Source organism: Pipistrellus kuhlii, unplaced genomic scaffold (genome assembly GCF_014108245.1).
Source record: "Pipistrellus kuhlii isolate mPipKuh1 unplaced genomic scaffold, mPipKuh1.p scaffold_m20_p_4, whole genome shotgun sequence".
NCBI lineage: Eukaryota > Metazoa > Chordata > Mammalia > Chiroptera > Vespertilionidae > Pipistrellus > Pipistrellus kuhlii.
In genome coordinates, this window is record NW_023425540.1 from 72,918,697 (window position 1) to 72,941,206 (window position 22,510).

At 46.9% G+C, this 22,510-nt stretch overlaps 3 protein-coding genes across 4 annotated transcripts in view; 1 reads left to right on the forward strand and 2 right to left on the reverse strand.

Moving 5' to 3' along the window:
- Nucleotides 1–1,066, forward strand: part of POM121C (POM121 transmembrane nucleoporin C) — a 23,131-nt gene extending 22,065 nt beyond the window's left edge. The window contains exon 13 of the mRNA XM_045571178.1: nucleotides 928–1,066. Within this exon, the coding sequence (XP_045427134.1) occupies nucleotides 928–932 (5 nt within the window). The 3' untranslated portion in view covers nucleotides 933–1,066. The remainder of the gene's footprint in view (nucleotides 1–927) is intronic.
- Nucleotides 1–8,955, reverse strand: part of NSUN5 (NOP2/Sun RNA methyltransferase 5) — a 9,105-nt gene extending 150 nt beyond the window's left edge. The window contains exons 1-10 of one of the 2 annotated variants that reach the window (XM_036409000.2): nucleotides 8,816–8,955; nucleotides 8,609–8,731; nucleotides 7,846–8,020; nucleotides 7,654–7,762; nucleotides 1,648–1,786; nucleotides 1,444–1,559; nucleotides 951–1,129; nucleotides 539–749; nucleotides 316–456; nucleotides 116–245 (exon numbers count right to left, since the gene is read on the reverse strand). In XM_036409000.2, coding sequence (XP_036264893.1) covers nucleotides 116–245; nucleotides 316–456; nucleotides 539–749; nucleotides 951–1,129; nucleotides 1,444–1,559; nucleotides 1,648–1,786; nucleotides 7,654–7,762; nucleotides 7,846–8,020; nucleotides 8,609–8,731; nucleotides 8,816–8,908 — 1,416 coding nt within the window. In that variant the 5' untranslated portion in view covers nucleotides 8,909–8,955. The remainder of the gene's footprint in view (nucleotides 1–115; nucleotides 246–315; nucleotides 457–538; nucleotides 750–950; nucleotides 1,130–1,443; nucleotides 1,560–1,647; nucleotides 1,787–7,653; nucleotides 7,763–7,845; nucleotides 8,021–8,608; nucleotides 8,732–8,815) is intronic. The other variant, XM_036409001.2, reaches the window with a different exon arrangement.
- Nucleotides 8,956–13,191: 4,236 nt separating this feature from the next.
- On the reverse strand, nucleotides 13,192–22,374 carry TRIM50 (tripartite motif containing 50). The gene is made up of 7 exons (XM_036408997.2): nucleotides 22,212–22,374; nucleotides 21,141–21,551; nucleotides 17,694–17,789; nucleotides 16,631–16,861; nucleotides 16,504–16,526; nucleotides 15,157–15,281; nucleotides 13,192–13,941 (listed from the first exon to the last, which is right to left on the reverse strand). Exons 2-7 carry the CDS (start codon nucleotides 21,537–21,539, stop codon nucleotides 13,352–13,354), a joined length of 1,464 nt encoding a protein of 487 aa, XP_036264890.1. The 5' UTR covers nucleotides 21,540–21,551; nucleotides 22,212–22,374; the 3' UTR covers nucleotides 13,192–13,351.
- Between the last annotated feature and the right edge of the window lie 136 nt (nucleotides 22,375–22,510).

Sequence of the window (22,510 nt, forward strand, 5' to 3'; positions counted from 1 at the left end):
AAGAACAGAACCTTTCAAACACTAAACTGATGCCTGGGGCCGAGGGCCCAAAGCTAAGCCGAGGGAGAACCAGTGTCATCCCTTCCTCCACCCAAGAAGTAAAAGTTTTGAGCACCTGCTTTGTGCAAGGTAGTGTGCTAGAAGCGGCTGCTGCCGCTGCGTTTCGCCGCCGCCTCTTTCTCTTCGGAGCTGGGCTGGGGCTGGACCTAAGTTCTGGTGCTGATACTTTGGCCTGTGAGACTGAGCTAGAAGGAAAGTATAAGTTAGATGTGTCCCAATCTTCTCAGTCATCTTCCCAGCAGGCCCCCTGCTCACCTTGGCACCTCTACCCGTTCAAGTACAGCAATGAAGAAGCCACCAGTGAGTGTGGTCTCGGGGGAGGCCCGGAGACAGTGTTCTGCCCCTGGGAAGATGTTAAGGCCTCGGTGAGGCCAGGAGGGTAGGACAGGAACTAACCTGTGGAGAAGAGAACACAGACTTCTGGGTAAAAGAGAGCAGCCCCCTCCCATCCCCGAGACCCTAGTGGAAAGCCAACTACCTAAAGGTTCCTGAACTCTGCTGTAGGGCCTCCTGTACCACATCTTCATTCTCCTCTTGACAAATGGAACATGTGGAGTAGACCAGGCGTTGCAGGGAGGGGAAAGTGAGCGCATGGCACAGAGCTCGCTGCTGGAACCCTGCTAGGGCACGCAAACGTTCCTTGCTAGGTACACCTGTCCCAGACTCCTCCAGCTGTCTAGTCAACATACCTAGGGAAAAGAGTGTTTTAATTAAACTGCCTCGTTTCACACTGAAATCCCCACTTTATAAATGAGGACATTTGCCCAGGGTCACAAGATAATTTGAGTTAGAACTAAATGAACCCAAGACCTAAACGAACTGCTACCACTTCCACTCTAAGGCTGCTCTCGATCTGTTGGTCCCTAGGCTAGGAGTTCTCCCCATCTCACCAGAACCACTACACGAGGGATCCAGCAAAATGTACTGGACCTGCCGATAACGCTGGTCTGAGGGTGAAACTGCCAGAAAGTCCTCTTCGGCTAGCTGGCAGCAAGAGACTCCAGCCCGGGCCAGCAGAGTAGCCATAGACGCCAACCGCTTGGCATCCAGGTCAAAGGCAAAGATCTTCCTACAGACAAGGCCAGAGTTGAGGTTAAATGAGTTTATACACCATCTAATGAAGTTTATACACCATCTAATTAAGTTGGGGCATACAGAATATTTACAGTCTGCAAGGACTAAGGAATTCACTTCTCACATCTGCAACCCACTGGGAAGCTTAGTTTGGGGCTATACCAGGAGCTGCTCTAAGTGCAGAAAAAAATATTTAAAGGAAAAATCTTCCTTTCAGCCTTCAGACCTATTGGGAAAACGAGTCCCTTATTTCTCACCAACTACAGGATCCAACCCCATTCCCTCCTTTTGTCTGACCATGGCACTCACCCTTGGTTCTTTAGAAGAGCTGCCAAGTGACTGGTCTTATTGCCCGGGGCAGCACACGCATCAATGACATGGGAACCTGGGGGCGGGGCCAGCAGCATGGCTGGGAGACAGCTAGCCTGGCAGGGCAAAGCACAACTGCTGGGTGAACAGACTCCAAGCTGGTCACTCCTACACACTCTTTCCTTTTCCACCCACCTTCCCTACCTTGTCTTGTAAGATGAGATGACCAGCTTGGTATAGTGGATGTTCATGCAGATCTGTTTGAGCAGGAAACACAAGCAGCTCTGGCAACAAGGGGTCCAGAAGAAAACACTTCCCTTTGAGGGCCCTTAGATCCTCAAGGCTGTCAGGGAACAAGAACCATTTACTCAACATTTCTTGAATTGTTCCATGCCAGGCACCAGGTTGGGCATTTTACATGTTACCTAACATGTTAACTATTCATTCATGCAACAAATGTTTAAGGCTGAACTAAACAGTCTCTCAGACCAGACTCTGGTTTCAGGATCCCTCAGCCATTTACCAGGAGTGGAAGCACGAGCAAGTGCCTTTATCTCAGCCTGTTTCACTTCTAGAAAATAGCACCTGTGAAGATTAACCCTTTGCACTCCGAACCATTCTGGACATTGGCTACCAGCTACTTGACGCTACTTTGCGGCGGACACATCCGTTGAATTAACTCAATTCCCCGTAATCACTAATTAACTGCCATGTCCCCCCTGAGAGGGGACATCCGAGTGATATGCTAGAATTCCGATGTCCCCTGAGAGGGGACAGCGGAGTGCAAAGGGTTAAATGAGTTAATGCATGCGAAATACTAGGTGAAATGTTAATTCGGGTTTTTTTTTCCAATAGATGGCATTATACGTAGGTTGATATATATGCTATTTGATATGTACCAGGTGTACCGGTTAATAATGCGGATTTTTTTAAATGGAGTTACACATATGTTGATATATATGCAATTTGATATATATGCTATTTTGATGTATAATATTGACAACAAGCTTCAAAACTTCATATGTCAAATTTGCTGAAGGTGTTAACATCATAATTATTTTTACACTTAAAAATGTTGAATTTCATGCCCAAAAAAGAGCATTTGCAGGAAGTTTTCATTATTTTGAAGAAAAGTGCTGCTGAATACTTTGGGAAGCTTATGCTGAACATGCTCCATCTCAAGATACTTGTGAATGCTGGTTTAAACGCTTGAAAAGTGATGATTTTTATGTGAAAGACAAAGTACATCCAGGTCATCTAAAAAGTTTGAAGACCAACAATTACAAGCATTATTGGATGAAGATGTGTGTCAAACTAAAAAACAACTTGCAGAAAGATTAAACATTGCTTAGCAAACAATTTCCGATGGTTTACAAAGATTTTAAAGGAAGAAAATGGGTGCCACATCAACTGAATAAAAGACAAATGGAAAACAACCGAAAATTCGTCAGTATAATACTGCTTCAACGGCAGGAAAGAAAGACTTTTTTGGCCAAGACCGGTTTGGTTCAGTGGATAGAGTGTCGGCCTGCGGACTGAAAGGTCCCGGGTTCGATTCCAGTCAAGGGCATGTACCTTGGTTGCGGACACATCCCCAGTAGGGGGTGAGCAAGAGGCAGCTGGTTGATGTTTCTCTCTCATCGACGTTTCTAACTATCCCTCTCAATTCCTCTCTGTGTAAAATCAATAAAATATATATTAAAAAAAAAAAAAGACTTTTTTGCACCGAATTGTGACTGGTGATGAAAATGGATTTTGAGAATCCCAAATGCACAAAATCATGGATTGATCCAGGTCAACCATAAGCATTGACTGCAAGGCCAAATCACTTTGGAAAGAAGACAATGCTCTGCATTTGGTGGGATCAGGAAGGTGTGATGTATTAGGAGCTTCTAAAACCAGGTGAAACTTAATACTGATGGCTACCGACAACAAATAATCAATTTGAACCACGCTTTGATTATAAAACGACCAGAATAGGCCAGAAGACAAGGCAAAGTAATTTTGCTTCATGATGACGCACTATCACACACTTCAAAACCAGTTAAAGATACATTAAAAGATCTTGCCTGGGAAGTATAAACCCACCCGCCGTATTCACCAGACCTTGCTCCTTTCAGATTACCCCTTGTTCGAACTGATGGCACACACACTTTCTGAGCAGCACTTCAAAACATAGGAAGAAGTGGAAAATTGGGTCTTTGAATGGTTTGTCTCAAAACAAGGTATCCACAAATTACCTAAAAGATGGGGAAATGTGTAGCTAGCGACAGGCATTACTTTGAATAAAGCACTTTTGATGTTTCTCTTGAAATTACCGTGTTTTTCTTTGATTACAAAATCCACTATTATTAACCCGTACACCTAATGTTTAGAAAAATATATGGCACAAATTAGGCATTCAATAAATGTTAGCCATTACTGCTAAAACCTTAAGGAGAGGTTATTTTGGGGGGAATTGAATGGAGAAGGGCAGCTGGAGGGGAGATAAGTATTGAGCTGACTCCTGGTGGATGAGCTGGTAATGTGAGAAGCTAAGATGAAAACTACATTCACTAAACTCTGTAAAGGAGCATTGTCCCCTCCACCCTGACCCACATAGAAACAGGCCAGAGAATAGTGTCTCAGTTCAGAAAGCTATCAAGCAGCAGAGCTGGAATTCAAACCACACACAACCATTCTCTACCTCCCTGGTTTCTAAGCAACATGCTCCAGGCAGAAGGGAGAACATCTAAAACAGATGTGGGGAGGGCCAGAGGTGCATCCCAGAGCTGTTAAAGGACGGGAGGTGGGAAAGCACCAGAGCAGAGAGGGAACAACAGGTGCAGAGTGCCATGGCAGATGAGCCTGGAGAGGAAGCAGGGGGCCCAGCACAGTGGAGAGTCAAGAGAGGGTTTTCAGCAGGGAAGTAACAAGTCGGGTATGGTTTCAGATCTTTCGGCAGCCAATCAAATTAGGATAAGTGCCTAAACCTAGGTAATGTCCAGGAGGACAAAAAGAAAGGAGCAGATTTGAGAAAAATGCTGAACGCAGAGTAGTGAGTGACTGGAGAGAGAGAAAGAAAGCATCTAGGATGACTCAGTGTCTGGTTTGATCAAATAAGGGCATAATTATATCTGCTAGGTTAAAATAGGGAATGCAGAAGGTGCAAAGTTCAGGGATACAAACATGGTTCAAATTAATGATATAGCACATTAACAAAATGAAGGGTTGCCCTAGCCAGTTTAGCTTAGTGGATAGAGCATCGGCCTGCAAACTGAAGGGTCCCGGGTTCAATTCCAGTCAAGGGCACATGCCCACGTTGTGGGCTTGACATCCAGTGGGAGCCGTGCAGGAGGCAGCCAATCAATGATTCACTCATCATTGGCGTTTCTCTCTCTCTTCCTCTCTGAAATCAAGAAAAAATATTTTTTTTAAATGTAGGGTTTATCACAAAAATTCTAAATAAAGTTGGTATAGGAGAAATGTATTTCAACATAATAAATGCCATATAGGACTAGCCCACAGCTAATATATCAATGGTAAAAAGCTGAAAGCTTTTCCTCTAAGATCAAGAACAAGACAAGGCTACTTTTATTCAACAGTATTGGAAGTCCTAGCCAGAGCAATTAGGCAAGAAAATAAAGGCATCTATATTGGAAAGGACGAAGTAAAATTATTTGCAAATGACATATATATAGAAAACCCTAAAGATGTCTTGCCATAATAGCAGTCAGCAGCTGTGTATCTCTGCAGGTTGCCCAGGACCAAACCAGAGAGGGTCGGACCTGCATTACCACCATTTGCCCACCATCCAGAACTATCATTGCTGACATTTACACATAAGGAACTGTTTGACATTGAAATTGGGACTCAAAAGAACTGGTGGACCAGAAAGACATTCACTACAGACTGATTCATAAACAATTATTGCTAGTCTCATTTTTTATTCTTATAAGTATATTTCCAGTAGGACATGATCTCACTCATCTAGGGGAAATGGTGAACAACATAGACTGATGAACAAGAACAGACCCAGAGATAACTGAGCCGTGGGTCAGATTGTTGGACCTCAAAGGGAGGGTGGGGATAAAAGGGAGAGATCAACCAAAGGACTTATGTGCATACATATGAGCCTAACTGTGGTCAAGTACAATAGGGGGGTGGAGCATGAGTGGAGTGGGGGTTGGGCGATTGGAATGGGGGGACAAGTATGTGATACCTTAATAAAGAAATTTTTTTTTAAAAAAGGACTCCACCAAAAACATCTTAGAATTAGTAAACAAGATCAGTAAAGTTGCAGGATACAATATCAATATGCAAAAATATGATGCATTTCAATACACTAATAATGAACTATCAGAAATTTTAAAAGCCCATTTATAATTGCATCAAAAAGAATGAAATACCTCAGAATAAATTTAATCGAGGAGAAAGACCTGTAACTAAAAACTATATAAGATATTAATGAAAGATATTCCATGCTTATGGGTTGGAGGAATATTGTTATAATGTCCATATTATCCACAGCAATCTACACATTATATGCAATCCCCATCGAAATTCCAGTGGCATTTTTTCACAGAAATAAAACAAATAATCCTAAAATTTGTATGGAACCACACAAGACGCAAATAGCCAAAGCACTCTTCAGAAAAAAACAAAGCTGGAGGCAGCACGCTCTGACTTCACAAGATATTACAAAAGTCTATGGTATTGGCATAAAAACAGACACATGGATTAATGAAACAGTACAGAGGGCCCAGAAATAAACCCACACATATGTGGTCAATTTATGACAAAGGAACTAAGAATATACAGTGGGGAAAGGACAGTCTTTTCAATAAATAGTGTTGGGAAAACTGGACAGTCATATGCAAAATGAATGAATGAAACTGGACCATTCCCTTTTACCATATACAAAAATCAACTCAAAATGGATTAAAGATTTGAATGTAGGCCAGAAACCATAAAACTCCTAGAATAAAACATAGGCAGTAAGCTCCTTGACATGGGTCTTGGTAATGATAGTTTGGATTTGACACCAAAAACAAAAATAAACAAGAAGGACCATATCAAACTAAAAAGCTTCTGTACAACAAAGGAAATTATCAACAAAATGAAGGTGCAACTTACTAAATGATAGAAAATAGTATATGCAAATCATATATCTGATAAGGGGTCAATATCCAAAATATATAAAGAATTCAATAGCAAACAAAAAAATATATATATATAAACACACACACACACACACACTGAAATATTCAGTCATAAGAAATATTTTGCCATTTTCTTTCTTTTTTTTATTTAGTGTAAGCTGAAATCTTGCCATTTTCAACTGCAAAGTCAGACAGAGAAAGACAAATACCTTATGATCTCATTTATATGTGGAATCCTAAAACAAAACAAAAAACAAAACAAAAAACCCAGAGCTCATAGATACAAAGAACATATCTGGGAGGTGGGGGACAAAATGGGTGAAGGGAGTCAAAAGGTACAAATTTCCAATTCAATAAATCATGAGAATGGAATGTGCAGCGTGGTGACTATAGTTAATACTGTACTGCATATTTGAAAGTTATTAAGAAAATAAGTCTTAGAAGTTTGCATCACAAGAAAAAAAATTGCAGATGTTAACTAGACTTGCTGTGGTGATCATTCTGCAATATATACAAATATCAAATATATACATTTAACTGTACCCCTGAAACTGACAATATTCTAGGTCAATTATACCTCAATTTAAAAATACTGCAAAATAATCCAATAACTTGTTAAGCATGTTTTTTTTGAAGAATATCTTTTAAATTTTGAATGTAATTGAACAACAACAAAGGTGCAAAGTTCAGAGGATGGATGAATTCAGTTTGACATGTGCTGTGACTGTGGTGTCTGTAAAGCATTGATATGAACCCGAGGGAATGAATACAAGAGAGAAGTCTAGACTGGGAGACAAGAATCATCAGGTAAGAATTAGGAATTAGAGCTAGAGAAGAAATTGAAGGATAGATACATTAGGAGAACGTCAATGGGACTTCCAGAACAATCAATGTTTAAGGAATGGAGGAAAACAGGCCTTGGAAGGATGGAGAAACTGCTGTAAAAATATGAAAAAAACCAGGGTGCAGGCACAACACCCCACCTCTCTCCATCCATTTCCCAAGCGCGTCCTCCCAACCCCCCCGCACCTCCCGAGATTAGGGCAGCTAGTCAGGGTTCTGTGCTCACCTGGAAGCCCGACCCTGATAGGAGAAACCCTGTCTCTTGAAATAATCGATTGCATCATCAGAGCAGGTCTTGAGAGTGTTCACCCGCACAAATCGAGGCACCTGGGAGGCTAGGAAGCAACCAGCCATCAGTGGGCAGGGACATGGCATTTGAGGACCGGATGGTTATCCCCCACCCCACAACTCAGCTCACCTGCGCCAGGCCCACCTCCCGCTTCCAACAAGTCCTCATTCCGGCTCACGCCTCGATGAACCTTCAGCCGGGCCAACTCAGCCTTCAGCCGTGCCTGGTGTCGGTTCAGTAGAGGCTTCCATCTGCCCCCACCCCCTCTGAAGCCTCTTCCCAGCAACAACTCATATACCAGCACCTGGAGTTGTAGAGACCAGGAGGTAACAAAAACAAAAACCCTAAGCATTAATGCCTCCCAACACCATAGTGTTGGAACTGGAAAGGCTAAACAAACCATCTGTCGAGACAGTAACAGGTGAAAGTGATTTTTAAACAGATCAACTGTCGAAACAGTAACAGGTGAAAGTGATTTTTAAACAGATCAACTGTCGAAACAGTGACAGGTGAAAGTGATTTGCAGATCACACAAAATCCATGGCAGATACAGGATTTGAACCTGAAGTCTTTGCTTCCCCAGTTCTGAACCCACTACGCTCACCAGCAGAGCTCAAGATCTCAACCCCCCTCCTCGTCAACGTCACCCTTTTGCTTTACCTAAGCCGCCCCTGCCATTGCTACTTTGTGCTTTTGTTCTTATTTAGTCTTTCACACAGCCTTGAAGTCAAAGCATTTGCATCTCACCTCACTTCATAACTCAGAAGCGGGCTACGCGTCATTTCAGAGGAGCTACCGTCCCACGGCGGGCGGACCGTAGGGAGCTAGGACCAGGTTAGGAGGGACTCTCTGCCCGCCCCCGCCGGCCCCCGCCACACCCGTCGCCCGTCACCTTGGCCAGGTGCGGCCGAAGCTTCTTCTCGGCGCGGAGGAGGCCGGCGCTGGAGATGACCGAGTCCAGCACCGCGGAGTAGCGCTGCGTCTCGCACACCAGCGCGTACAGCTGCTTCACGTTCTGCGCGCGGCCAAAGAGACACCAGGTCAGGTGGGGCCCGGCCCAGGCCAGCCTCCCGCCCACCCGAACCCCGAATCCCGCTACCTGGAAACTGCTGGCGTACACCAGTCCCTTGATGGAGCCCTGGCGGCTCTCAACACCAGCCAGGACCGCCGCCGCCGCCGCGTACAGCGCCATGCACGCACCACTCCCAGGCGCCTTTACGGCTCTGTCGCAACGTCCCAGGCGCCTTTACGGCTCCGTCGTAATACGGCCGCCCAGACTTCCGGGTTAAAGGGCGCAGAGGTGCGGCACCGGAAGCCCCAGTGCCGTCTGAGTCTCCCAAGGCGGATGCCCGTTAGGTTAGAGTAGGGAATCGGGCCGTAGGATCCCATTTCTCCGCTTCTTGTTAGGTTTTCACTTTTTTTCTTAACATTTTTCCGATCTAATAGCAAACAATGGAGTTTTACTGCTGTTACTCAGGTTGAATGTCTTCGTACTTTGTACTTCTGTTATCATAACACTAAAGGCCCAATGCAAGGAATTCGTTCAAGGGGCTGGGGCCCCACCTCCGAGAAGGCTGCCGCGGCCCCTGGCCCGGGGGCCACCTCTGCCTGGGCCCGCCGGCCCCAGCTTTGAGAGGAAGGTCGTCAGGTCTAATTTAGCATATTATGCTTTTATTATTATAGATTATTATAGATGTTAATGTGTTGCCCTGGAAGTCAGTTCACTTTTTTCCCCCCAGCTCACTCTTATGCCATTTTTCTCTTAGTGCCCTTTATATATTAACATTATATACTGCCCACGTAAAAAATATTCAAGCCTGTAGAGAATTTTCGTGAGTTTATTTGAGCCAAACTGACAATTTCCCAGAAGCAGTCTCAATGGATTGAGATATGCTCCAGAGAACGGCAGTTTCACAATTTATTTTATCCATTATAATCGTAAGAGGAAATATGAGTGGTTTACATTAAATCCATTGATGATAGATTAGGGAGGCAGGAGAAAGCAAAGTGGGGAAACCTCTGGACATGAGTAAAAAGTAAAATGATGGTAATTCTGAAACAAATGTATGTGTATTGTAAAATTGAGCATTAAGAAGTAAATATATTGATTTTGTTGGGATCCAGGCTCCTTGAGGGTCCCAACAAAATCAATATATTTGAGAAAGACGCAACCAATATAAAATGGTGAAAGGTAAGAATTATATGAAATGGCAATATTTTCTCCAGTCTGTCCACAGGAAGGGTATTCACAATAACGCCTCAGTGGCCATGAGCACACCTAGCTTCCAGATCTTGGGCTCTAAGATCACTCCCCACTAAAAAGAATCAGGGTCCTTAGCAACATGGCTGAGTCCAGGGCTGGGGCTGGGAGAGGAACCTGGACCATCTTGTGCCAAAAGTAAGAATGTGCACAAAGAATGGCAGGCACAGAAGCCAGCTTGAAGGAGCTCCCACTGACCAAATCTGGTACAATCTGAGCATAAAAACAAATTATGATAGTAATGGATTATAATCCATTAATAAAATCAGAATCCATGGATTCATATTGACAGAAATAAAAATAGGAGGGAAGGTTCTTACAATAAAATGTTAAGTAAATGCAGAAAGAATGATTGTTTTAAATCACTATATGGCAATCATAACAGTAATTTGATTCAAGCAAAAGCCATCAATTACTATAAGAAACAGGATATTCACATAATCTCTCCACATGTTACTTTATTTAAAACAAAGTGGGGAGCCGAAACCGGTTTGGTTCAGTGGATAGAGCATCAGCCTGCGAACTGAAACGTCTCGGGTTTGATTCCGGTCAAGGGCATGTACCTTGGTTGCAGGCACATCTCCAGTAGGGGGTGTGCAAGAGGCAGCTGATGGATGATTCTCTCCCATCGATGTAAAAAATCAATAAAATATATTTTAAAAAATAAGTAAATAAATAAAACAAAGGGGGGAAAGTAATTGTACAGTAGAGAAAGTTGGAGGACATGTCCAGGACTTGGTGATCAAAATTAACATTTCCAGCCTTAGCCAGTTTGGCTTAGTGGATAGAGCACTGGCCTTCAGGCTAAAGAGTTCTGGGTTCAATTCCAGTCAAGGGTACATGCCTTGGTTGTGGGTCAGGATCCCCAATGGGGGCCGTGCAGGAGGCAGCCAATTAATGATTCTCATCATTGATGTTTCTCTCTCTCCCTTCCTCTCTGAAATCAATAAATATATTTTAGGGGGAAAAAGTAACATTGCCAATATGGAGCAAGTCACAATCTCAGGCCAGTTGGTAGCATCTTCCGGAGTATTACTGCCATTTATGCATAATCTGAATTAAATGAAGTATTAAACACACCCAAATCGAGGGACATTCTACAAAAATAATTGGTCCCATCTCTTCAAAATGGCAAAGTTGAGAGGACAAAAAAAAGACTAAGACTGACCCAGATGAAGGAAAGCTAGAGACATGACAACTGAAATGTAACTAGTGATCTTGGATTGGATCCTGGACTTGAAATAGTCTTACAACAGAGGACAAGTAGGACAATGGGTGGCATCTGAATAATATCTGTAGGTTGGATAACAGCGTTTTATTAATGTTAATTTCCTGATTGTGACACATTTGCATTGTGGTTAAATAAGAGAATGTCTTTGGTTTTTTAAAACAATTTAATTTAAAAAAAAAAAGACCTTTTGATTGCAAACACTAACTCTGGCTGGCCAAATATAATTTGTTAAATAGGTAGGAGAAGCATGCCATTGTGTCTGGCTGGAGGCAGAAAGGTGCACACAAGAGAGTAGTTGAGGACATTTTAAAGAAGGGACTGGTTAGAGTTAAGAGAACTTACAGGGGATGGAGCAGTACTCAGGACTAGCAGCACTATTCACCACCAGGTCTGAGGAACAAGGAAAGCGTAATAGAAGGAGGGAGCCACCTGCCAGGAGTCTTAAGTAGAGGGAAGCTGCCAACCCATAGCCCAGCAGGCAGAAAACCAGGAAAATAAATACCTCAACCCCCCTCTCCTGCCCTTGGATCTCCTGCCAGTCCCTCCTATCAGCTGAGCCCAGCAGAAGCCAAAGAGTTTTGTGTTTCACCAGGGCCAGCCTCCCAGGACACAGAGCAGGATGAAGAAGAGTGGAGAGTGACTCTGGAGGGGTGACATTCTTCAGCCCAGTCCTAGGACTGAAGGAATCGCTGCATAACAAAAACAAGGTCTGAAAGGTTTCAAGCGCACAGCAACCAGGGCCAACACCCGGCAGATTCAGCCAGTAAGCTACAAGCACCATTTGATTCAGACAGGTTACATCAAAAGCAGAAGGAAGATTAGCCAAAAAGTGCCAGTTCCAGAAGGTCCTTGTACACACAAAAACAGATGCCATGGAAATCAAAGGGTCGATGACTACAACACCAGTTGTGGGATATGCTGTGGCTGAGGAGCCAGTTCTACACGCAGCTAAGCTGTTCTGTAGTCTGCAACTCTACTTGGAGGGAGATGGAGCAAAAAGCCTCATTCTTCATCAGAGCCTAGGAGGTGATATCTCCTGATAGTCTCCTGTGGGATAAGAAGGGTGGGCATGGCCTTGAGGTAGCACCTCACAAGTCTCCCATCCTCTCCTGTTCCTGGAGCATCTCTCAGGCTGTCAGTCAAGCCTTGGCATGTGTGGCCTATGTGGATACTTGCTACAGCACCATAATGGAGCTCTTCCCCCTGAAGGCTCTCAGGTGGCTTCACTGACCTCAAGTCTGGAGAGCTCTCTAAACTTTTAGAGTCCAAAGCACCAGGTCTCAGATGACTAGGTTCTCAACCATGTTCTCTCTCCCAGTGTTCAGATTCTTGGTAGAGAATTCAGCTGGACACCATCAAATATGGCCAGGAGTAGACTCACCATGAACATTCATGGGCTCTGGCCCCCCTCCATGTGCAAGGCAGCTTTTAGGGATGGGCTAAACCCGTCTGGTTCCAGCTTGCTTCTGCTTTAAGGGAGTGCCATTTCCATCTCATCTCACAGAGAGGGAAGTCGAGAGTCTTTAAGGACAGAGCAGTGATGGAATGGTTGATGTGACTCTAACCACAAAACAATGGTCAGTGGGTGGAATCAAGCTCTGGTCCCACTAGAGATTGGAGACCCAAGAATAAAGCAATTCTGTACAGCAATTAATATTTGCAAATCAATTAAAGAGAAGTAGGGATGGGAAGGTGGAGGTGAGTGGAGGTGAGCAAAGGGCAGGAAAAAGGGGAACACCTGCAATTTTGTCAACATTAAAAATAATTAAATTAAAAATAATTTTTTAAATAAAGAGAAATAAATAATGTCAAATTTATTGTCTTTGAAGTTATTTTAAGTTCACAATGATAATGAAAAAATTATGGATGGGAATGTTTCCACTCTCAGATGGAGGAGTAAGCAACAAGCATGGTAGGAGGGACCAAGGGAAGCCCAAGGCCCAGTTCTGCTGGTTAAGAAGCAGGTTAATAATCTAACAATAGATAAATAAACACGCTGTTAGCTGATGGGAACTGTGGTCCTTTTCTCCATATCACTAAATGTTTCCAGGGTCACAGAGGCATGAAGACCATCCAAAGAGTTGCTGGACCCAGCAGAATCCCTGGAGTCCCCATGCCCAGATGGGAAGGGCCCATGAGCACCCCTACAGCTTGGTGGGCTGTAGAGAACTGAGATGACTAGGCCCACTGGGTGGGGGCAGCACCATGGGCAGTGAGTTGCTGCCCCTTTCATGCCAGCATGTGTCCAGGATGGGGTAGAGCTTGCCCTGGAAGTCAGCCTGGAATGTGTAGAGTGGTCGCAGGTCATCCGGGCGGTCAGCATCGAAGAAGGTGAGCTCTCCCTGCTCATAATGCAAATAGACGCCAATGCGGTGGGGGTGTCCAGCCACAGGCAGGGGTACCCTCGGGCAGCCAAAAGCCTCATACACCCGGCCTTCCTTCAAGCCAATGAGCCATATGCCATGCTCGGGGGACTTGCTCAGCTTGCCCTTGCGACTGGCAGTGCCCTTGATGACGCCCAGGCGCCAGTCACTCTTGATGCCCACCACCACCTCCCAGTAGTGGCGGCCACAGGAGAAGCCCCGGCTGGCCAGGACACAAGTGCTATAATCAAAGCGCTCAGGCTGGCTGGCGCACCGCTGGGCCAGGAGCCCACACTGCACCACTGTGTTGCCCTTGGAGAGTTCCAGGAGTGGGTGGGCTGTGGCGGGATCCAGCTTGAGAGACTCCGGGGCTAGGAAAGATCAGAGAAGGCAGTTTTCAAAAGGCAGCAGACCCTGCTCCAAGGAAGGTTGATTGGAGGCCCTGAGCTCCTCAGGAGAGGAACTGCACTGGCCTCATCTCTGTATCCTTGGGGCACAGAGTAGGCACTCTTAGGTTGTTGGCTGAATGAATGAATGATGCCTGAAGGGTAGAAAAAATAAACAGTTGTGAGCCGAGACCTTCTTGTAAGGGACATGGTATAGACCTGCTTAAGGTAGAGGAGCTGATGCAAGGACCCAGAAGACAGCCTGTCATGTGTGGTCCACAGCTAAACTCTCCAGGTTTTCTGGAGAATCCATAACAACTGCACTTGGTTTCTTTGATATCCTAAGCAGCCTATTCAAGGACAAACTCCCAACTGACTTCTTTGCTAGCTGCCAGCTAATCAGTTTACACCAAAAATGTGCAAACAACATTCAGAGTTCAGAATGTTTCTCTCTCCCCTACCCCCCTTTTCTATTATATAAACCCTGTATGTCTTTGTTGGATGAAATCAGTCTATTGTTTTTTGTTTTTTTTTACATTCTTTCTTTTTTTAAAAAAAATATATTTTATTGATTTTGTACAGAGAGGAAGGGATAGAGATAGAGAGCTAGAAACATCGATGAGAGAGAGTCATCGATCAGCTGCCTCTTGCACACCCCCTACTGGGGATATGCCCGCAACCAAGGTACATGCCCTTGACCGGAATCGAACCCAGGTCCCTTCAGTCCCCAAGCCGACGCTCTATCCATTGAGCCAAACCGGTCTCGGCAAAATCAGTCTATTGTTGATAGCCTTTATGTTCCAGTAATGAAGACGATAATGAAATGTCTGAGTATTTTTTGACAAAGTAACAGCTACATTTATTAAGCACTAAACTACACACACACACACACACACACACACACACACACACTAATAAATATGCAGCCTAGGAAGGTAGGGGTTAATAGCCCTTTACAGGTGAGGAAACAGAGACTCAGAAATTATACAACTTGCCCAGTTAGTAGGAGCTAGAGTTGAGTTTGACCCAAACTCTTTGGTGGATCCCCTTTCCCGTGCTCTCCCCACTAGCCCATGCAGACCTCCCAACTCTTTGGTGGATCCCCTTTTCCGTGCTCTCCCCACTAGCCCATGCAGACCTCCCAGCGCTCTGTACTTTACACCAGCAGTCTCCAGGAAGGAGGATGGGTTGGGGCCGCACCTGGCAGAACCTTGCGGAAGAGCCTTTTCCACACAGTCAGCTTGATGTCAGCCTGGTGGAGGCCTGGTTTGAAGGAGATGGGGTTGAACGTGTTTTCCAAAGGTCGGGCTGGCTGGAGCTCTGCTCTGGAGACAACAGGGTGCAGTGTTGGCAGAGCTGTGTACCATGCACCCTACCTATAGGCAAGTCCCATTCCAGCTCAGCAGGCTGTGCACTCAGTTCCATCATTTCCTCCCCTCCACCTCCTTCTCCGAGGGCCCGCCTCCTTCCCGGAAGAGGAAATACTCTACATCAGTGGTTCCCAAAGTGCAGGTCCTAGACCAGTAGCATCACCTGGAAGCTTGTTAGAAATGCAAATTTCCTTGGGCAGCACCCCAGACCTGCTGAATCAGAAACTGACTACTGGGGCCCCGTGATGGTGTGTTGTGAGCCCCCTGGGTGATTCTGGTGCAGCCTAACATCTCAGGACCACTTCTCTGTAATGGATGACCCTGACACAGAGCCAATCAGATTCTCTGTCCACCCATTTAAACGAGTGTTCCCAATCAAATTGTCCTGGAAACTAAAGAAAATCTGAGGCTCTCCCAGGTTGAGCATTGTCCCAATATGCCAAGGTTACAGGTTCAATCCCTGGTCAGGGCACACCAAGAATCAACCAATGAATGCTTAAATAAGTAGAACAACAAATTTATGTTCCTCTCTCCCACCCCACTTCTTCTCTCTCTCTCTAAAAATCAATCAATCAATAAATGTTGGGGGGAAAAAACTTGAGAAACAAGGAGACTCATAAATAGCATATGAGAAAGGCTCAGGAACTGCATTGACTGTTCACTTGTCAGGACTAGAACATGGATCCAATCCCTTTACACAAGCCGAAGTGCAGATGTCAAGGCCCCTCATTCTCCCACCCCATTTCCCATGTCAATCTGTGTATGATTCATAGCCCAGCAATGCGGAACTTCTCATAATACAGTACTCCCAAGTCCACATACTACTTTGCCCTTTCAAGCTATTTGGCTTGCCTGGCAAACTCCTATCCTCTTTCTTCTCAGCTGCCCGACCTATACACTGTCTTTGCCAATTTCCCTCCACAGTCACCTCCTCCTCTGTGTATTTCTGCAGCTTCTCTTGTTCTAGATACCCTCCATGACGTAACCACAGTTCACTGGCCCCCTCCCACCAGGCTGTAAAACCCCTGAAGGCAGGGACCTGACTTCATCTCTGTTTTCGCCTGCCCCAAGTACAGAGCCAGATGTGGCCAGCGGCTCCTGAGGCACTGGTGAAACTGAGGGGAGGAACTAATAGAGAAGAGATGCCTGTGCCCGCAGCACCCTCCCAAGTTATTACCTGGAGGCCATGGAGTGGTACTTCTGGAAGACAAGAGAGAGGTAGGTTAGGGCATGGCAGCGGCTATGCAGAAGCCCTCACTTAGGAAAGGGAGGCTCTTGAGGCCCTGAGGGCCTGAGCCACTCACCCGGATGAAGTCATGGTGATTCTCATTACCAAACTGCTCCAGCACACACTTGGCTTGGACCAGCCGCTCCCGTGTGCGGTGGGCCTGCTCCAGCTGCATGTCCAGGGAGGCCACAAGGCCACGGGTGTGACCTTCCACCCCTTCCAGGCAGCGGGCCTTCTCCTCGTCCACTAGGTGGTGCAGTTCCTGGAACTCACGGCGGATCACCCAGCTGAAGACATCGGATTCATTCTAGAACAGGGAGGGCCTGTCATGGCTGGTACCCAAATCCCAGGGCTGAATCCTGCCCACCTGTTCACACTGTGCCTGGAGGCCCCATGGGGACATGGGAGTGGACAACAGTGGCAGGGCAGAGGCAGGGTCCCCAGTTCCCATTTCAAAGCAGTGGCTCTGCTTTCACTGTCTTAACTATTATGTGTGCAAGTAAGATTTTGCTTTAACACAGGGTTTTACAACTGAAAAAAAAAAAAGCCTGAAAAGTCCCAGGAGAGCAGTATTTGGAGTGAGATAGCCAGGCTTCCCGTGTGACCCCAAGTTTATCTCTGTTGATCGGGGTGATGCTGCCTCCTTCTCAAAAGTGAGGGATGTTCTGGGGATACCACTGCTGTTTCACAATAACCTGCAGGGCCTGGGCTCTGCACCTCCCAGACCCAGTGTGCCTCTCACTAAGGAAAATCAGCCAGCCACCAGGAGCTTCAGGCCTTCCCATGCCTGTGTTGCAAGGTCCTGAGAAGGTGCCACACAGACTGTCAAGGTCAAGCAGACACGAGAGGCAGGGGCTGGGGAGTCATGCCCACACTTGGGGCTGTTTACCTCTGGGACTTAGCTTCTGGCTTATCTCGGTCCCAAGGACTCTAGGAACACAAGCCAACTTTGAGACAGTCCTGACAACTGGGTTGAATTCCCCTGAGATTTGCACCTTCCCCACCCTGCCCTGGAATGCTTTGAATGCTGGCTTTATATGGAAGGCATGGATTCCTGTAAAGGACAAATGAGCACTGGGCTCTGTAGGAAAGGGAAGGTGGCTGGTCCCAGCCTAGGGGCAGAGGGAGAGGGCACTCACAACAATCCGGGTCCTGTTGTTCACCAGCTTGCCGATATGCTCATCCACCTTCTTCTGCTCCTGCTTCAGGTCAGAGATGAGGGTTGCAAGCTCCTCCTAGAGGCAATGTGCCATGGCCCCCGTGAGTGGCTGATCCCTTTAGGCTCTGAGCTCCTTGGGGCCAGCCCTGGGCCTCACACTTCTAGGGAGCATCTCAATGGCCACTAGCACTCCCAGTGGAACCGTTTAGGCACCAGAGCTACCCCAAGTGCCCTTGACCTCATAATAGTTAAAATTACTCAAGAATGTTCCATACTGATGGTAGGAACTGCCCAGTCAGCAGAGGAACTCTAAGTCATCCCTCTCCTGATGCTAAACGTGTCACAGCCACCTGGAAGTCACCACACAACATCCAAGAGAAGTGATTGCTGGTCTGAAGCCAATACCCCCTGCATGGAATGCCACCTGTAGGTTCCCCACCAGGTAAATTCTCCAGTCACCAGGGGGTCCAGAATCAGTGAGCATTTGATCAAGAGTCATTACAAAAGGGCTGTCCCCCAGGTGAGGCTAGTAGTGCATGTGGTGGCCCAAGTTATACCTGGTGAATCCCTAACACCTTATAAAGATCTGAATCCATCTCTGGCAGGTTTGATCTGAGCCTAGATTTAGGGGCTCCCAAGGGTGAAATAAACTCACTTCCCGCCAAAACCAGTTTGGCTCAGTGGTAGAGCGTCTGCCTGCGGACTGAAAGGTCCCGGGTTCGATTCCAGTCAAGGGCATGTACCTTTGGTTGTGGGCACATCCCCAGTGGGGGGTGTGCAGGAGGCAGCTGATCGATGATTCTCTCTCATCGATGTTTCTAACTCTCTATCCCCCCTCTCTTCCTATCTGTAAAAAATCAATAAAATATATTTTTTAAAAATAAATAAATAAAAAATAAACTCACTTCTCCTGGTATGCTCTGGCCCCAAATCTGATCTATCTTAGGCGTCCAAGCAGGACCACCTAGACCACAATCTACGCTACACTAGCTGACTAGGGCCCTGTGGGTTTATGCCCATGGTGTGTACTGACTCTCGATTAGAAAATTCCCAAGGAGAAGTCGCCCACAAGAGCCTTTCAGAAAGGGAGCTGGGTAAAGAATACATGGATACAGAGCCCTTGCTCCGGATAAGGAGGCATAAAATTTCACAGCAACCCAAGAAAGGGCATTCCAGTGGTAACCCTCACGAGGCAGAAAGAGATGGGACTAGTTCTTTCTCAGCAATGGGCCGCAGTGAGGGGAAACACAATTGTGGAAATAAATAAAGTATCTCAAGATCTCAATCAACAGGAAAAATCAGGAAAGTTGACAGAGATCTGATAAAAAAAAAAAACATAATTGAGTCACATCACACAGAAGAATCTTGGGAATACAAAAAACAAACAAACAAACAAACAAAAAACCCACATCCAAAACCAGGACCCAAGCCCTGACTCTTTGCCAGAAATGATGAGCAAGCTCCCAAGTGTTTCCTTCTCTCTTGAGCAGCCATCTGTTCATAAAACATGGGCTCAATTTCATTATATTACAATTGGATGCCCTCTTTCCGCACCTCCCCAAAACTACTTTTGCCAAGGTAACCAGTTTTCACTGTTAAAGCTGACTGTTCCTGCCAAAACCGGTTTGGCTCAGTGGTAGAGTGTCGGTCTGCGGACTAAAGGGTCCCTGGTTTGATTCCGATCAAGGGCATGTGCATTGGTTGTGGGCACATCCCTGGTAGGGGGTGTGCAGGAGGCAGCTGGTCGATGTTTCTCTCTCATCGACTTTTCCAGCTCTCTATCCTTCTCCCTTCCTCTCTGTAAAATATCAATAAAATATATATTTTTAAAAATGCTCTGTTCCTCTTATTTCTAGGAAGCCAGATGCAGCCAGTGTCCCTGCTTCCTCTATTGATTCTTTCTGTCCCCTTCCTCAGGGTTCACCCCTCTCCCCAAACTTTAAACCCTGGTGCTCCTTGGAGCATTATCAGTGTCTTCCCTTGTCACTCTGCAGGCTCTGACTCCCAATCTCTTATCTCCAGCCTCACTGTCCAATTTACCCCTTTGGCAAAGGGAGAGGACGCCATCACAACTCTGCTTAAAGACTTCCAGTGCCCAAACCACACCACCATGGTTCTCTGAATAAACTACAAATCTCAACACGTGTCACACAGGTCTTCCCATGACCTGGCCCCTGCTTTCCTCAGCTGCCCCATCTGGCTCCCATGGGCTTCATGCAGTGACTTATAAATCCTCCAATGTGCCATGCTGTTCCCCTCCTGGGCTTTTGCATGTGCTGTCATTACACTTGGAATGCTTTTCCTCCCCTTCTTTTCTTACTTAACTTCCTTGGGATTCAAGTCTTGGTTCAGTAGTCTACTTCCTCCAGGAAGCTTCCCTGTCCACCTGAGGCCATGCAGGAGCCATGTTCCTGAAAGTCTCACCTGGAGACTATTTAACTTTGACAGCAGCACCTGACACACCAGGTGACATCCGGTCTGTGAACTCCCCAGGGGTGGCGTGCTGTTTGATGGGCACTAGCACATCACCTCGCACAGATAAGATGCCGGGAAACGCCTGCGGGGAGGCGGGGCTGGCGGATGACCTGGCTGGCCCTGTGCATGTTTCCTACCTGTCTCCCAGGGTTGAAGGAGCAAAGAAATGCTGCCCAGAGCACCTCGCCACCCTGCCTGCAGATCGCCATGTTCTTTCTTTTCTTGACCACATCATTTTTTATTTTATTTTATGTCATTCCTCACTTTTATGCCCACTTCCCCTCAAACACCAGGCCACGAGCCCTATAATAATTCACTTCCAAGGGCCCTTCCTGCCCTCTCTTGATCTGTTGGCAGTGCGAAGAAAACTGGCCTTGGGAGTCCTGGCTCTGCCAGCCAAGCTGTGTGACCTTGTCTGAGCCTGTTTCCTCATTTGCAAAATATAACCTTTCACAAACCTTAGATCAACATATTAACCTAAGAAGGTATCACCATTATTGTTGCTGTTATGTTAAATAATGATCTGCTAGACTGGAGAGGCAAAGGTCAGGAGGGCAGAAATCCATTGATTCCATAAATACATTTTGAACATTTACTAAGCCAGGCACGGCTCCAGGCACAAAAATACCCTAGGGAACAAACCAAAGTCCCTGTCCTCATGTGCCTGAGCCTGCAGTCCCAGGAGCGTTCAAGAAACCGACCAGAGCCACAGAGAGAAATAAAGCAGAGAGAGGGCTAGCACGTGACACAGGGCCTCTCCTTCTTCTACCCCTTTAATCCCAGCACCTGCTCGGCGGCGCGTGGGGTGGGGGTGAGTGGACGCTGCGGAGTCCTGCTCCAGGACAGGGCTGGAGGGAACTCGCTGTCTCAGGGCCCTCCTGCGCCCGCGGTTCTGTGGGCCCCGGGGTGACCTGTCTGCCCTCCACCCCCACCCTGCAGCCTCCGGACCCACCTTCATGCGGCTGTACACGGTGGAGACGGGCGTGACCCGGTGGTGCTGGTGGGAGCCCAGCAGGCCGCAGAGGCCGCAGATGAGCTCCCGGTCCTTCTCACAGAAGAGGCTGAGCGGGTTGCGGTGCTGCGCGCAGATCTTGGGCTCCGGGTCGCGCGGGAGTCCCAGGGCTTCGATCACCCGCGCCAGGGAGAGGTTCGGCGGGGAGCTGCTGCCGTCCACCTCCAGCCGGCACACAGGGCAGCGCAGCTCCGAGTCCAGGCGGCAGAGCAGGGACAGCAAGCAGCCTTTGCAGTAGGAGTGGCCGCACTGCAGCATGAGCGGCTCCTTGAAGACCTCCAGGCAGATGGGGCACTGAAGGCGGTCCTCCAGCTCCGTCATGCTCACCAGCCTCGCCATCCACCCTGTGGGCAGTCACACGGGGCCTCTCTGAGAGGGCTCCCTCCGCTCCCGCTGCCCACAATTCCCTGGAAAGGGCCTCTGGAAATTAGAGGTCTTATCAGACTCCGGTAGTGGATTCCAGTCCTGACCCTCGATAACCTTGGGCCTGTTTAAAACAAAGGGCTTAAATGGGGGGGGGGGGGGGCAGGGGAGGTTATTTGAGATATATGATTCTAACTTATTTAAACTCAGATTTGGAGGTAAACATGAAAGCATCATTTAGATGACATCATTTGCCTGAGCTAGAACTGGACGGCAAAATCAAGCAAAGGTCCTTCCCACCTCCCAGATAAGTGTTTACATTGGCGAGCAATGTTGGAATCCTAGTTAAAAACAGATTCTTGAGTCACCCCTTCCCACATCTCCAGTGAGACCCAGAAATCTGCATTTACATTAGACTCTCCCAGGTCATCCTAAAGTGCAGTTCTGTCTCAGAACAACATTGTTCCGGACAGTCTGGGACTTAGGAAAACTGTATCTCAATCTCTCACCCTGTTCCTCTTTGAAAACTGATTGGCTCTGAACGAGAGAAGCACCGAGCTACAAGTCAGCAGCAGAGCCAAGAAGAGGACTCCCCTCCCCTCCCTATTCGCCCCCCCACCCCCGCACCCCCTCCAGCCTTGAAACTACCTGGCTTCTTAGAATCCACTGAGCCTCCCACCAGGGCCTCAGACCAGCATCACTGACCTGATGGGCTTGGCCTCTTCTCCCCAGGAGCAGAGACCTGAAGATTGCAGCTGGAAGCTTGCTCCACCACCTTGTCACTACCCTTTCCTCCTCCCCTTTCCCAGCAACACCCCCATGTCCTCAAGGTCACCCAGAATCAGGTGGAAATTGGGTTGCATCACGGGATGGGGGAGGCAGCCTGATAACTGTAACGTTCAGGTGCTTGCTTTGGCCAGGCAAGGGGAAGGGGTGCAGACAGAGAG

Excerpts from the sequence above, each read along its gene's own strand:
- TRIM50 (XM_036408997.2), bottom strand. The coding sequence starts at position 21,539 with ATGGCGAGGCTGGTGAGCATGACGGAGCTGGAGGACCGCCTTCAGTGC. Across the intron at positions 16,862-17,693 it reads ACAACAGGACCCGGATTGTT|AATGAATCCGATGTCTTCAG; the intron begins GTGAGTGCCCTC and ends TCCCTGTTCTAG. Across the intron at positions 16,527-16,630 it reads ATCACCATGACTTCATCCGG|AAGTACCACTCCATGGCCTC; the intron begins GTGAGTGGCTCA and ends CTTGTCTTCCAG.